General features: G+C 41.9%; 1 protein-coding gene across 1 annotated transcript in view; it reads right to left on the minus strand.

Moving 5' to 3' along the window:
- The window catches only part of ASCC3 (activating signal cointegrator 1 complex subunit 3), a 560,609-nt gene that overhangs the window by 532,527 nt on the left and 11,245 nt on the right, over positions 1–16,837 (minus strand). The window contains exons 3-4 of the mRNA XM_018564087.1: positions 14,319–14,466; positions 13,395–13,966 (exon numbers count right to left, since the gene is read on the minus strand). Coding sequence (XP_018419589.1) covers positions 13,395–13,966; positions 14,319–14,466 — 720 coding nt within the window. The remainder of the gene's footprint in view (positions 1–13,394; positions 13,967–14,318; positions 14,467–16,837) is intronic.

Genomic DNA, 16,837 nt, shown 5'->3' on the forward strand with positions numbered 1-16,837 from the left:
TTGTGTGCACGCTCAGGAGTTTTGTCATCGCGGCCCAGTCAGCCAATCAAGATGGACGAAGATCCCGATCCTGGGTGAACATCACGGCAAGGAAGCAAGGGGAGGTGCATTTACTTTTGCTTTATGGCTAAGAGACACCTGCCGTGTTTTTGCATTAGAAGGATGGCAGGTTGCCAAGATCTGTTCACAGCAAGAAGATTATATTTGAAGATACATTTTGCAACAATGCCTCTAACTACAGAGGTAAATGAGGGTTTTATTTACAGTGCGTTTAATGCTTGTTCAAAATATGGAAATACTTTAGTGCCCATTCACACTGGGCGTTTAATCGCGCAATATCGCGCATATTTGCCACGCGATATTGCGAGAAGTCGACGTCCAATGATTTTTAATGGAGCTGTTCTACTGAACAGCTCCATGTCCCTCGTTGCGGTCGAGTGTCGCTTGTGCGGGACCCTTTTTCTCGTGGATGTCGCACAGTTTTTCTATTTTTGCATGCAGCCCGGCGGTGAAGGTCGCGCGATCGTCGATTGGCACGTCGCCCCGAACAGTCGTGCTATCCCGGCTGCGCGGATCCGCTCCAGGTAAGTGTTACTTAGTGTGAATGGGGCCTTAGTGCTCATAGTCTGGGCACAGGTTCACTTTAACCTTTGACCTGACAGTTCATCTATCCCTTTGCTCCTATGATGTGCTGTATTGCAGGATTGATTGGCCCCTGCAAGCTTTTTTAAAATGGTACTCCATTTTTTCTTTTTTTTTGGAGAAAGCAGGAAGAACAGTAGGAAAAGCAGCAAGAAGAACCTCTGTATGGTTTTATTGCTGTCTGTGGCTGTGTGAAGGAGATTGCCCCTCACTTCTTGTCCAGGTGATGTTGTTGTCAGGACAGAAAGAGAGGGAGAATCAGGGACCATTCACACTAGCTCTGCTACTAATAGCTGTATTTTAGCAGGTGGGCTTGTGTGTTATGACAGCTCCAGCAGTGTGTGTTGCACTGCACAGTGCCAGAACTGTGACTGTTTGAAGAACCCCAGCAAAAGTGTGCACCGACCCTTGAAGTGGGGTTACCCCCAGCACTGCTGTTAACTGCTGGTCTGTGTCTAGGGAGCGAAAATAAAAACACTAATATTCACCCGATCTTCCAAGCTGGCTTGCTCTTAGACCGGTCCTTCCAGCCTCACTCCACCTCTACTGCAGCAGCCTAAGAGCCCGGGGTCATCACATTCTATACACTTTCACAGCCGGCTCAGAGGATCCGAAGAGTATAACTATGTTTTTTTCCTCCCTAGACCAAAACGAGCCGTTAACCCTTGCAGTGCAGGGGTATCCCCACTGCAAGGGTTAATAAAAATGTCTTTTTTTTTTTCTTTGTGTGGAATGTACAATGTGTATACTTAATTCACGTCCCCACATGTGCAGTGACCTGCAGTTATCTGGCATTCAATATGCTGCAAACAAAAAGCAGCATGCTGCATTTTTATGCAGCACACCGTTCATCACACCCACTTTATGGTGTGAACAGGGCACAGAGAACAATCGTTTTCTATGTGTCCTAGCGGTGACCTGCAGTTATCTGGTGCAGTAAAATGCAGGTCACTGCTGTATGTGTGAATAGGCCCTCACTCTTACTGGCGCAATTGAAACCCTTTTTTTAAGAATGGTTTAAGGCTTATGCCAACTTTCCATCGTGGTTATTGTTCCCGTTAGAGATTTACACTTACTGTCAAGGTAAAAAAAAAAAAAAATCTGACCAGGGTTTTTAACTATTAAATATAAAAGAAAAAAACACTGAAATGTAGGTAAAGTTAATTTTATAGCAAATAAATAGATTTTAAAATGTTTTTTTTTTAGCCTGCAGGTGTGACATTGCAATGGTGACTGAACCACAATTATACAGCAATTAGAGCAATAAAGAGAAGAGAACTTCACAGTGCTCTCTGTATCAGTTATTCTTTCACAAAATGTAGCCAGTTTAGTATAAACATTTATTTTGCATCTTCAGTCTAGATGACAACAAATGGGTACACTGGGCTACAGATTACCATGTGTCCTATAAAACTGGTTGGTGATACTGTAAAGCATCTATTACAGTACCATTTAAAGCTTCAGCAGGTTTTACATGATGCACAGAAGCTCTTCTGTGTGCTGTTATCGTAATAGATTTTGACTGTCTTTTAGACCTCAGGGGCTCCATCTTGCAGCATTTTATATACATGTAAAACTGCTGTTTGTCTATTACTGTTAATGGGGAATAAACTTGGATAAGAGTAAGCAAATGCTGTTAAAAAAAACCTTACAGACTCATGTTTATATGAGCTGTAGACTAAAAAGAGGGATGATCAGTGCCCAGAAAAAAAACCTGCCAATCATTAAGAAGTACAATTACTTCTATATGGCAGTTCATAGATCAAGAAGGACCGCCAAAGGCTTAGCCAGTAACAATTTTCCTGACTTCTTTTAAAGATATACTGCCCCTTAATGGGAGTCATATATCAAGTGTATCAGAGTATTCTGCCTTAATCGGGAACTCAAGTCTGCTGCAGGTCCTCTGGGCTTTGCAATAATGCGCATGTATGTACAGCATATCTGCACATTATGACAGCCTTACCTGCCACAGTGCCTTCCTTCGGCAATGGGATCTTTCTTGTCAGTGCCAGGTCTTTTTCCAGGTTTGGCACCTTTGGCCATCTTGTAAGGCCACAGCACAGAATACACACAAAGCATGGTGAGAATGTACACCGAGCTACACGTTTGGCTTATTGTACAGTCAGAAGACTTTGTTTTCCTTTAACACAACTTTGTTCTACTATAGAACATCTGAAGTGGTTTACTGTCCCCCCCTCCAGTAGCATATACTTACTTTTCCTTTGCTTCCATGCCATTCCTTTCAGCAGATGGAAGTAAAGGAATTGTATTTCCAGGTATGAACCATGCAACTCACTCCACGTGACAGTGCTTCTACTTGATGATTGACCTAGTGCTGTCCAACAGCATCAGGGAGAGTCTTCAACCCTATGTAACTGCCGACTGGAGTGACGAAGGCCTCATTCACGCTGGGTGTACACATACGTGCGACATGCATGCCCGTAAACAGCCGATCCTGGGAGGGACAGGTGCTGTGTGTGATTGTGCGCAGCAGCCTGTACGATGTCAAACGGACACCTGAACTGCACAGCTGTTGTTGGTACGAGTGTCCGCACTCGGACAAACAGGATCTGCATGAATGACACCATACAGCCATGAATGAAGCTTTAGACGGGACTGTCTTTCTTCACCCAATGTGGCTGAAAGGAGGGATGGAGGAGCAATAGACGGGACTGTCTTTCTTCCCCCGTTGTGGCTGAAAGGAGGGATGGAGGAGCAATAGGATTAAGTACAGCAGGGGAATGGAGCATAAGGCCTCATGCACACAGTCCTGGAGCATTTGCCGCTCCTTTCTAAATGCACCTGGAAGCATGTAATGCTTTTCTATGGCTGAATGCCATACCCAGACCTCTAGCAGCATCTAGGTGCAATCAATCTTCCGCAGTTTACACAAACAAGAATATTCTGCGTCCTGGGGGCGGTTTAGTCTGGTTACATGCAGCTAAACTGGTGTAAACATGGCTAAACTCAAGTCTATGGACAACTAAACAAGGGAAAAAGTGATCTGGGAAGCATAGAAGTTGTTTATACTTTCCATATAACTTCTCTTGAGTAACTCAGCCGGCCCATGTGCATGAGTCCTAAAAGTGAACACAGGGCAAAGTAACAGGTTCACTTTTACAACTTGCAGTATCTTGGCTTTGCTTTAATGTAAGTCACTTCTCATGCACTTTTGAGTAATGACAGTCCCCAGGTTACAAACAAGATAGGGACTGTAGGTTCGTTCTTAAGTTGAATTTGTATGCAAGTTGGAACAGGTACCTTTTTTAAGTTAACCTCCAGCCAAATTGTTTTGTTTTTTTTATGTTTTGGGTAGAATAGGGAAGGGTTTACCCCTTGTAAAGTTTGTTTTGCAGTGTGTGCCCCTGTTCAGAAGATTTCACCTCACTTTCTGTCCCTGTGACAATTGGATTTTGAAAATTTTGGGCTGTCATGGAAACAGGGATTGGTGATAAAGCTTCAGTGGAGACAACATTTTCTCATGATCACTCTTACAGGAGTGAATTTCCCTTCCTAGGGATAGATTTCCTCACAGTTCCTGTTGTCTCAAGGACAAGAAGTGAGATTAAATCTTTCTAATGAGGACACAGACAGCAGTAAAAACCTTACATTGACCCAGAAGAAGAGGTGGGCACCCCCCGTCTGCAGATCTAATAAGAGCCAACTTCCTGTAATGTACATACAGTACCACAAACCAGACCCAAAAAGGCGGGCACTTCTCGTTGGCACGAGCATGGTAGCATTACAACTACCCCTGCTGCACAGTAATAACCTCCGTTTGTAAGTAGGAGTCATATGCAAGTCGGATGTATTTAACTCGGGGACTGCCTGTATATTGGATTGCCCCTTAATCAATGCAAAGTAGCACAAGAGGAAATAAAGACGAGACCAATGCTCAAATGAAAACAAATGAAATCATAGATTTCTATTGTTTGTTTTAGTTTCCTTCAGTTTCTTTCCCCAGTCCTAAAACATACAGGTGTGTTAAGCAGTTTGAGGCTAGACTGGCACCAATGCATGTGTGTGGAAATGTAATAGGGATATTATGTTGGTCATAAATGTAATGATATGATCATTCAATCAAACGTTCTTTGTCAATGAAAGGATTATGTCTGTCAGAAATTGCTGTAAGCTATCGAAAAGAAAGTCCAATCAAACTATACCAAATCAATCATTTCTATGTTATTTACCATTTTATGATGCACCACGCATTTAACCATTACATGGCAAACAGTAGATTGCTTCCTTGCATCAAATAATGGAATAAACCACCTGTTCTGCTCACTTTAATTATACTTTATACTGGAGGTGCTTGAAAGTTGGTAAGAGCATGTAGTAGTCTGTGTTCTATTAGTTTTTTGCTCTCTCCCAACTCCTTACTGCTAGGTGCAGGGATTGTAAGTGTCAGCCAGTCACGATAACATCCACGGGGAAAAAAAAAAAGATAAAATGTAATCCTGCACTCTGGGTAGTGGACAAGAAAGAACATGAATACAATGGTCATTAGCGGGTGAGAGAACTGTGTCTGTACTTATGGATGAATTCTGAATAAACGTTGGCAATTGCAACAGAGGAGTGCAAAATTCCATCGTCTTTTTTTTGTGGTTTTATATTAGACTTATCTAAGGCACCCACTGGTGTGAATACTTCAATGCTTTCTGTACAATGCAGCAAAATGTGCTGGTGCTGCATAAAATACAGGAAATTAAATAATAAAACAAAAGCTGCTTATAAGCAAAACCACCTATTTTCAGAAGGTATTTTCTCTTGAAATTGTTATAATGGCTAAGCTGTTTACAATTCAATAGCCAGCATCTACATTCTGAAACTAACAATCTAAAAATGTTCACGCAGCTAAATGTATTTAAAAACAGTCATGTCATATGTATCAGAGTTAATACACTTGTAACGGAAATGTACTAAGTACATTGACATGGATAGTTTGGGGAAAGGGGCATATTTTTTTTAAACAGTGAATGTGACCAAACATTCACAGACGGTGAATAAACACCACCATGGCATTTTAAAACACATGCACAGGAAGATTCACCTACACTGATTATTTTTAATGAATGTCAGATTAACTTGTTTGTATCCCTTTGTGTTATTGAAAATAGCAATGACCACTGATTAGAAAACTATAGTAACTCATAGCAACCTGATTACTGCAGTGAAATTTTAATTCACTGCTAGAGGTGATGGCATTTTGCTTACTGTCATTTGCCTCGTTACATAAGCCCAAAAGGTACAATGTTTAAAAAAATTGAATGCTATACATTTGGCAAATTTAAGGTACTTCATAATCTTGCCAAATAAATCCTGTCAGATGAGAAATGTTTACAGTGTTATTGTACGTTAGTAGACATCATTATCACAGCGCACGGTCTATCAGCATGCCTAGTGAATGGCTAAGGCAAGCTTTTTGTCTGCTGCTGTTGAAGCGTGTGCAAAATAAGAGTAGGCGAAATGACCTAACCTAGAAAAAAATAGGATTTGTTTTTTGTCTTACCCTTAAAGAGGAACTTTACCCATATCTTCAAAATAACAGCAAAGACACCTTTAGAAATGTTTAGTAATGACAATCTACAAACACATACTTCTAGATAATTGCAGGCTTTTTATTCTTTGCATACCTTATTTCTCTTTTCTTCCCCAGTCTTCTGACAGTGGCCATTAATATATCTCCCCTTAATTCATGGAACTCTGGCACGTGTGACAAGGTCATGTGACCATGCACATCATCACAGGGGATGAAAATGTCTTTCCCCAAGATCTCATGAAATTACAGATAAGATTTCCCAGCAATGCTCTGCTGATGTAGGATGCAATGTTTGGACACAATTACCTGATTTGTGCCGAGGTGTATCAGGAAGTAGAAAAAAAGAGTTGTAGGTAAAAGAAAAATATGTTTAACTAATGAATGTACGATGATTTCATATCAGCATGCAGAGCTGAATGGTGATGTGATTTTTAGTCTAAAGGGGTAAAGGTCCACTTTAAAACCCCTTTTCTTAGAGTACATTACATGACCCATTTGGGTAATGCAGGTGTCTTTAGATGATTGGACACTTGCAAACAAATCTGTAAGGACAGCCCTATATAACCCCTCCAACTCCCTGTAAGTATTCATTTTGTAGCAAGCAATAATAGAAGTGGATCATAGGAAGCAAGGAAGGGGGGGGGGGGTATTTGGGCTGTCCTGTAATGTACTCAAAGAAAATAATTTTACAGGTAAATTGTGTCTTCTTAATCATATATTGCAGGACACAGACTACTTAAGTCTTGGACTACTGGTTGATCCAAAAAGCAGTTCAATTTAAGAGTGGGCAACAAAGCAAACAATGGCAACATGCTGTAGTAAATACCGGTCAAGGAAAGGCTAGAAGGAACTCAGAGCAGCCTGAAGAACCTTATAGCCAAAATTGACATCAGAAGAGGCTTGAACATCTACCTGGCAAAACCTAAATATGAACAGACCAGGTAGCCTCCTTGCAAATTAGTGAAACAGATGTCTGATGCTGAAATGCCCACAAAAAAGGCAATTGATCTGGTGGAATTTTCTTTGACAGGAAATGGTGGAATTTTGTCTTTTAAACTGTAGGCTCAAATGATGAGATGCCTAATCCACCTGCAAATAGTGAAGTGAGAGGCAGGTGTCCCCTGTGGGGCCCTTCAGGAATGACAGAGAAATAATCTGAAGTCTAAAACAGCCTCTAACAGCATGCATCACATCAAAATCTCCTTAGAACATCAAAATCTCCTTAGAACATTTAGGAGCAGCACATAGAGAGGGAAGCACAATGTCCTGGTTAAAGTGGAAGAAGGAAACTACCTTGGGAAGAAGGAAGACCTTAGGCCTAAGAACAACCTTATCCTTATGTAAAACTAGGAAGGGCTCTTTGCAGGATAAGGCTGTCAACTCAGATACTCGCCTCAAAGAGGTGACAGCAATGAGAAAGGCAACCTTATGGAGTTAGGGTAGACAAGGTGATATCCATGATGAGCTCAAAGGGTGGCTTTTGCAAAACTGGCAGAAACTGGTAGAAATCCCCACAGAGCCAACGAAGAGAGCACTGTGGGGAGCGATGTGAGGAGCGCCCTGTACAAATGCTTTCACCAAAGAGCGAGAGGCAAGCGGTCTTTGGAAAAGAAAGGCTAGGGCAAAAACTGCCCCTTAAAAGGAGAACTATGAGGCGAGTGCTTTTCACTCACCTCATAGTTCTAGCTGACCTGTGACAATGAGACTGTCACAGGTTGGCTCAGTAGATCGAGAAGTGACCGAACACATACCGCCGTTCGCTCACCTCCCGATCCTGTCGCAGCTCTCTGCCGTGACAGGGGAGGGGCTGGATTCCCCCCTCCCCGATCCACCACCGCTGACTGGCGGATCGGACGGGGGATGGGGCGGGTACAGCTGACTCTGCCTCTAGATAGGCAGACCAGCTGTCACTCACACAGCTGGGCGGATCCAGACATAATTGTTGGGATCCGCTTCAGCTGCGGCGTCTCAGTATACCGCGAGCAGTAGCTCGCGGTATACTGTGGCATCTCAGTATACTGAGCTTAGGGTGATGGGAGGACGCTAGTTTGTGTCCTCCCATTACCCTAAGGAGAACTATGGGGAAAAGCCTTAACCCCATAGTTCTCCTTTAAGAGCAGTCAAGGCCAAGCACTGGTCTAGACTAGATTAAACTGGGAAAAATACATAATTTGTTTCTTCTCCATCAGAGTAGATTACCATCTGGAAGTCTCAGAAGATCCAGGCAATCTGGGAGGGCCCACAGCGAATTGGCCAGGAGCCTATGTCCTACTGGGCCAGTTTGGTGCAATAATCACTGAAGGATCACTGAAATACCCTCCATCTCGATCTTGTTGAGCAGGCCAGGGAGAAGTCTGAAAGGTCAAAAGGCGCAGATCACATGGTACTGATCCCACTGAATAACCAGCGCATCCGCTGCAAAGGCAGAGGATCCCAGGTCCTGGCCAAAAACCTGTTCAGTTTATTACTGAATCCAGAGGCCAGAAGGTCCATATCAGGCAGACCACGTGGGGGGGATCGTCCTCCCATGTCCATGCGTCGATGGCCTGCCAATTTTTCACACCCCAGGAATGTGAACGGCAGTTAGAGCTAGACCATGAAGTTGTGCCAACAGCAGAATTAGATCTGCTTCTGTTTGAGCTGCGCAACTTCTGGTGCCCCCCTGATGGTTGATATACGTCACAGCTCTGGTGTTGTCCACCTGAGTCCTAGTTGGAAGACCTTGCAGCTAAGTGATCCAATGATGAAGAGGCAACTGAACTACCCAAACCAGACTTTTCAGACAACTGGAAGAAAGTTTCTCCCAGATTCCACAGCAGCATGGAAATCCACTATGTCAGGGCAAGCCCGGATTAGCTGGTCAAGGAGCTAGGGGGATCTCAAAAGGAGGATAATGACTCAGACTGGGGATAGTTTGTTGACCCACTACTCTTGCCTCTGTGATCCATGATATGTGGTGAAGGATATCCCACTAGGGGTACTCACAACCATTGCTGCAGAGCAGGAAGGGTTTAGCTTACTGTGATCTGTCATTGTAGGCAGCTGATATCCGGGCATGCCCATGGATCACTGCTTGTCAGGTTGATAGACAGGGAGCAGAGAGAGGAGCGGGTTTGCACACATCATGGAAGAAAATGGTGTGCACATGCATAGTACGGCCTCTGAGGAAGAGGCTGCAAAGCCACAGTAGTACTCTAGGTTTGGATCCCAGCAGCTCGGGAAAAAAGGGCACCAAATTTAAAAAGTGGTACAGCAGACCAGCTCCCACCGCTGTGACTGAATGTGTCGCACCCAGAACTCAACAGTGTAACCCCTTAGGGGCTGGAACAACAGCACACTGGGGACCAGATAAGGCAGAGGCTTGACTTACCACCAATATCAGTGGTTTCTCCCAGTGCAGCTCAGGTGATTAAAAAAACGAAGTGTTATTGAGATCTTCGCCCTCAAAAGAGCAAATACTCCCTACGGGGTCTTCAGGGACAAGACTCAACTAGCAGATGGATCATGGCCCTGGATCTATATTGCATCCTGCAGCTAACTTATCCCATTGCACTACATTACTAGGACTCACTATAATATTCTCTCCCACCAGTTGAAGGATGGAAGTGACACATGAGCAGTGAAATACTTGTTCCCTTTTCTCACAGAAAGAGGAATGATAGATGCTCAAACACAGTTGGAAAATCTGCATGCAGTAACCAAAACGTCTGACAATGGCAAGCGCCAATTATCTCCACTAGGGAAAATTTACATCCTCTGTTCTCACCTAACCCTTACTAATACATGAACTGGGTTCATCGCTTGAAAAGCCACCTTTACTCATCTTAAGAACCATACTGTGGACTGGCACAAAAGGCAGCATTGTCATATTTGGGATCGTAAACGATCTCTGCAATGCCCTTAGCCTTATTTGATAAAGTGCAAAACACTGCCTAGTGTTACTGGTTTACACAGGGCTTGTAAATGCCTACAAGTATTGCTTTCAGCAATTATTCAAATGTTGCCTTTTAGGTTTGTTACACAGAAATAATAATAGCCACATAATATTGCCGAAATTATGTACAAGATTGTTTATAAAAGAAGCAGTAAGTCACAAATCCTAAATTCACTCAGTCAGGAATTGTGCTTCGTGCTACAGAAATGTATTCACGTCATTTAAAAAGCCTAATGTTCTCGAAATCTTGAGTTTTTAGAAGGAAAATGTAAAAAGGAGTTTGGCAGAAGCCTAAGCAGAAACATTTGCATTTCATTTGTGTATCATAATCTATCTTATCTTGCAGTAAACTGACAATGAGCTGCAAACTGCAGAAGGCATCAATGCTAAAGAAATGCACTACACTTAGAAATAATAACATCTCTGGGAACTCATCTGTGACAAATGTCAGCGAAAAAAAATTCTACTGTTAAACCACTTATGTGCGTTATTCACTACAACTACACAAACAGAAAAAGCATGAGTGATTATGCAGTAAATGTCCTTCTTTAAAACAAGAACTATGCGCTAATAAACGTATTATAAACGGTCCATGTTTCCAGCTAGTTAGACTGCAATATGCACTCTCAGACTGCATACCTGAACATTCCCTGGTTATACACTGCATGTATATTGACAGACTGTATCTAGATTTTATACCTATTCAATTCAATAAAAGCAAAAGCACATAACCAGGAACTAAACTCTGGATGTTGTGTCAAAAAAAGCACGCACAAAAAAAAAAAACTGTGGTCTACCTACAGCTGATCTTTCTCCATTACTGAACTACTATGCCCTGTTCAGTGTCTCTGTATATAGATGGTTATCCTGGTAGAGGCATGGCCCTGCTTCCTCATGTCAGAGTCTCCAGAAAGGAGAAGAGCAAGCGCCACAGTAATGACTAAGAATGTATGAGGGTTGGTGTGAACCCAGTTTGCTGGTGTTTGCCCAAGCCTGCTCAAATCTATGACTGACGCACCAACTCCTTGCCCAATCATTTGTGTCACCCCTTTGTGATGTGTAGCTGTGGGACAGGAAATGCTCCTGACACAACTGATTGCACGGGGGGGATGGGGGTTTGTCAGTGAAAATTCTGTGCAGGTTTGAGCTAACTGACAAACTGGGTTCACACCAAGCCCCCTCACACCATTAGTAATGGCAAGTATTACTCAAAATCTTCTGTAACTATCAGTAAGAGGCAGCAGTGCCTTAGGTCTCACACTGCAGCTATACAGTTTTGAGGCTGGAGGAACAAGAGTGCCCAGGCACAGTCACATACCAGGAAGTGGCACTGCCATTTTTCAGGAGGAATTCAAAATAATTGCTTGGACACAGTTACTTCTAGATGTCCCATATAACATAGCAAATGTTTTACTTTTAGAAGTTCAGATCCACTTTAACCCTTTCACTGCCAGCGACATAAGGCATACGGTGCTAGCAGAGGGCACCTGTAAACAGAAGCCTGTTTACCTGTGTAAAGCCAACTGTCATCTTTACACTGGAAGAGATTCTGGCGGCTGAAAAGGCACCATATTGCTTCCAGGGGCTGGTACAATCTGTCTAACAGACTCCTAACGACTCCTTAAATGTGCTATCATATAAGATGCTTTTGAGTCCCCTATGTGATGGTATTATGTTAAAAAAAAAAAAGTTTTAAAAACATGAAGTTAAATAAATGTTAAAATACTCCCCCAAAAAATGTAAAGTCCCCCATCTCTACGCATACTAACAAAAAGCTGCACTGGGTGCTCCTACATATGAAAACAATGATTGTGTCATACATGTTAAGTATCACCAAAAGTACCAGAATAAGCGCAATCATTTCAGGGCTAACAGTCACAGTTAACTCTAAACTGATGGCCTCTACAGGTACATGATGGGTATCTATTTACTCAGCACAACCTCATCTTTTATATTTTACAGTAGAGGGTATTAAATTGTGTTATTGTACGCTAAAATTAAGTGCATCTTTAACTGCAATTTTGGGATTGATAAACAGTTGTGCTAATATCCATGCAACATAAAAATTTGCAACTCCCACCATTTTATTCTCCATGGTCTCTGCTTTTAGGAAATATTTTTTCTTGTTTTTGGAGGGAGGGCAATTAATTTCCAAGTCTAAAATGTGGATTATAAAGTGTGCAAAAAAAAGTCTGGCAGTGAAAGAGCTAAGGCAAGAGAACACCCCTGTTTTATTTTATGGAAGTTCTAGTTTAATCAAAGCCCAGAACAAACTGGGAGATATGGCATAGAGGTACCTTTATTACCATATTATGGAATCACAAGAAAACTGGAGATTTACATTATGGAGCAAATTTGTGCACTTTATGAGCCTTGGCCTGCACTACCAGGATCATTAAGCCTATGATGCAGTGCACGCGAAGCAGCGAGGAGCAGTGGTGTGCGGACCTTCGCGTGCAGTGTGTCATGTCATGTTCACTCCGGCGCGTCAGCTTGCAAGAGCTGAGCATGCCGAGAAGAAAAACCTACAAGTTGTTACACGCGAGCCGATTGACTGAAGATGCAGTCCTTCATCTGGCCGCGAGCAGCTTACACACTGCATGTGAACGTCTGTGCCTCACAGCTTTGCTACGCATGCAGTGCGTCACTGGCTTAATCCCCCCAGAGCATGCCCGCAAAAAAAAAAAAAAACTTTCATTCCAGCATAAGGAAATGCATGGTTGCAAGTGTAAATCATAAACACCAGATGTACACCTAAAATAGAAGTATCTACTAAATTAGAGCTATATTTTAAAAAAACTAAAAAAACAAATACTACACCAAACAGACACAGCATATTTTTCTCTTATATATTCTTACAGGAATTCCACACCCCTGCTGCCCCTCTACTCCCTGCTGCCCCAAGGCGCGGCCTTGGGGGAAATCCGGCCCTGGCTACAATAAACTTTTAAGTGAAGCTCACGTGGTGTGACCGGACTTTTTTTCTCTAAATAAATGCAAATGGCTCCTGGGGCAGCATTTGCAATACTGTCCCACCAACCCTACTGTCTGACCACCCTATTGTTCAAGGTTTTCAATTTACTAATGTACACTGATACACAGTGAAGGGATGCAGACTCTACCAACTAAACACCGGAAATAATCTTGTCCCATGCCAAACCCATAGAGGGTCACCCCTGAGACACAGCTCTAACCTTGCACTGTTCATATGCATGCAGACACACAACTACGGTATCAATATTACTACAAATATTAAAAAAAGACCCCAAAATGACACACCTCATTCTGAAGTTCATCATTGCTTTTAGCAGATGCCAGCATTTCAAATATAGTGTTGCACAAGTCTTCTACTGTGGCCCCTCCAGTGGAACTGTGAGCAGCATATTTCTCCACCTCATCATATAGTAAAGAGCCTTCATCTTCGCCAGGTTTTTGTTGAGTGCTATTAGCAGATATGCCTTGAAAATAGTCTTTCTGGCCATTATGAAATTTCAGGAAGTCTAGGCTAATATCATTATCTGCCTCGATGCTGCCATTTAGTGGCAAATCTCCGCTCTCTTCCAGTTCATACATTTCCAGGGAAAAAATGACATTTTTCCCAAAGAACACTGTATCGTCACTGCTTTTCTCATGAAATTGCTGTGCGAGTTTCTTAAACTGTTCATCAGTCAGCAGTGACACAATTCTATATGTAGCATTGCTTGCTGCTGTAGCACATGTTGATGGAAACGGACCAAACATCTGTTTAATGGCCTTGGTTTCTTCATGACCGACAGTTTCTTTATCGTAGAAGGTCTTAAAGAGAAACATGGCTCCACTTTCAATTGCCTCTTGTCCATGGTCAGTTCCCACTGTAAGAAAAGAAAGCAATCATTTTGCCATTCTGTGTGTGTGTTTATGATTTAAACTACCTGTAAATAAATGTGTGCTGTCTCCCCTGTAATAGCTTAAACCTTTCACTCCAAATCACAAGCACTACAATAAAAATGACAACCTAGGAGAATTACAACCCCAAAGTCACCCTTATGTAAATATTTAAGTCTGAATTATTGAACCAGGGATCAGAAGATTGAAATGCACTTGCTGCAGAACAATCAAGTGAGATTCTCCTCTATCCAGACTAGCCAGGTGAAAAATTACCGAGCTGAATTCACAGCACATCATGAATTTGAAGAATTTGTCTTTAACCAAAAAGTAATTTACCGATCTGTTTTGCAGCCTCTAATATTTCTTTTAGACCCTCGTTTATTGCTTCATGCTCCTTGTCCACAATGCCAGTGACAAATTGAGTTATTTTCTTCCAAGTAAGGTCAGACTCCAAAACTTGTTCACGCAACTTCGATCTTTTGTTCTGTAAAATTAATGCAGTATGGTTAGGAGAAAATGTCTCTCTTCAAACGGCTTCAAAATTAAATGTTTCAAGAGAAAATGTGCAATCAAAGAGAAAGTGAAAGCTTTTCAAAATAACTATTGTCTCAAAATGAAATGACCGCTAGAAGTAGACTTTCCTGTACACTCAAATTGCTATATTGTGATAAACATGTTTGGATCTTGCATTGCTGACAATAATAGGTGCATAAGAAACACTTCGTAAGCAAAAAAAAAAAAAAGTATTATATTTACGATTTTCTACAGGGTAAGAGGTTTTAATGTCGCCTCTGCAGTCTCCAATAAAAGGTAAATAAATTAAATATAAAATTTATAAAAGCCTTTGGGATAGAAAACCTTTCATCCTTGCACTTAAATAATGAGAAACCTATTTTCTTCAGTGAAGCATGATGTAAACACCTCTCTCCATGGTTAGACTATATAAATAGAAGCAATCTTCACAGTCAATTTCTTACAGCTCCCGTAATACGGTGACTGTTGTGACTATGACCCTCCCCTTGTCCATTCACAGAACTCCTTGGGTGGGAATTTATGAAAACTGAAGCAGACAGAATCTGGATCATTTGCCCAGAAAAGCTTTCCTTTTCAGTTTGTTCAATAAAGCTTTGAAAATTAAAATAGAGGCTGACTATGGGCAATTGCTCCAGATTCTGTCTGCTCCAGTTCTGATAAATCCCCCTCCCCCACCTTGTATTTTATGAATGGTTCACAGAATACAATGGTGGTCTCTGAATTTTATATTTTTATAAAATCAATTTGTTGGCCAATAATTTTTTCGATTAATCGAATAAAAAAAAAAAGAATATTTAAATGTTCAATTAATTATTAAATATTATTATTTAGTTAACAAATATTAGTTATTTAAATGACTATTAGTTATTTATTTCATTATTAAAAATATTGATTATTTAATTGAATGTTTCATTATTTAATGGGCATGCCATATTCATTCTTTCTACATAGCTCTCATTCCTGACATAAAGAAAGATCACAGAAAGAACTTGTGCAGAAAGGAGATAATTGGAAAGCGGACTTCTCTCCTGTGCTCCTTTCACCAGGTGCTTTTGTCTGGGGGAATGCGATTGGCTGCACGCTTGAATCCACGTCCTGATGCTCGGAATCATACATGTGAGCCGATTGGCTAGAGATTACATTTTTCCTCTAGCCATGCTCACCCCTCGCCTAGCTTGGCACAGGAAAGGATATTGTTAGACACACTGCATGTGAAGCTCCGCGCACCGCCATTTGCAGTGTGCCCCCAGCACCTCCCCCATCACTGACTCCACCTACTGCATGTGCACACAGACACAGCACAGATACAACACAACGCGCACACACACACAACACACAACACACAGGACCACACCGTCGCCCCCTCCCCGGTTGTTATGCCACTGCCGTGCCTCCCTGCTTACACAGGCTCCCACTCTCTGCTCAACACAGTTCTCGGGCCCTGGTCAGTGTGCCTCCAGTTCCCCCGACATCTCACCTGAATGCTAGGACTCTTTAAATGCAGTTGGGTGAGGTGGGGAGGGTGTGAGGAGCTGAAAGCAGCCCAACTAATAGTCTGCCCAACTAATCGATAATGAAAATCGTTGACAATGATTTTCATTATCAATTATTATTGACTTATGTTGATTATATGTCACAGCGCTAGACAGCTGAAGTGCCTGGTACGTTGTTGATCATGTTCAGCATAACAATTATATACTATAATAAATCATTACGATCATAATACCTTTCTGAGAAAGTAACACAAATTAAATTTAAAAAAGTGCTTTCCACTATAACCTTTAAAAAAAAGAATATAACTTCAATGAAGTAGAAGACTTAAGGTGCATGTGAACCTAAAATATGAGGACAGGTTTGCTTTGTCCCTCTGTAAACTCACAGCAATCTCTACATTGTGTATGAGATGTGGGAACGTCAGAAAATACCTGATGATTCTATCATTCCCCTTAGCAGAGAACCCCTTCCTTTTTATTACTGACAACGCTAGGCACGAAGCACAACCGCCCTAGTGTGGCCATTTTGCGTCTTTTTTTCTGACTTCAAGATGCTGTGCCTGCAGTTATAAAGTCAGATTAGAGCTCTTGAGCTTGCCCACCCACCAGCCCTCCTTAGTTTGAGTGACAGCATTTGCCGTTCGGAAATTACAGCTGCCTCACCCCCATCCAGCTCCACATTTTCACAGACAGCCGCTCCTGGTACCAAGTAGCCTCTAAAGTCTCTGTAATCAGATCTCAGCAGGGAAAAATATCATGCTGGATATCTACTGTATACTGGACTGGGTAATGAAAGAATGAAAGGATGCCACATCGTTTGATGGAAAT

This window comes from Nanorana parkeri, unplaced genomic scaffold (genome assembly GCF_000935625.1).
Source record: "Nanorana parkeri isolate BGI_ZX_2015 unplaced genomic scaffold, ASM93562v1 scaffold723, whole genome shotgun sequence".
In the NCBI taxonomy this organism is placed as follows: Eukaryota; Metazoa; Chordata; class Amphibia; order Anura; family Dicroglossidae; genus Nanorana; species Nanorana parkeri.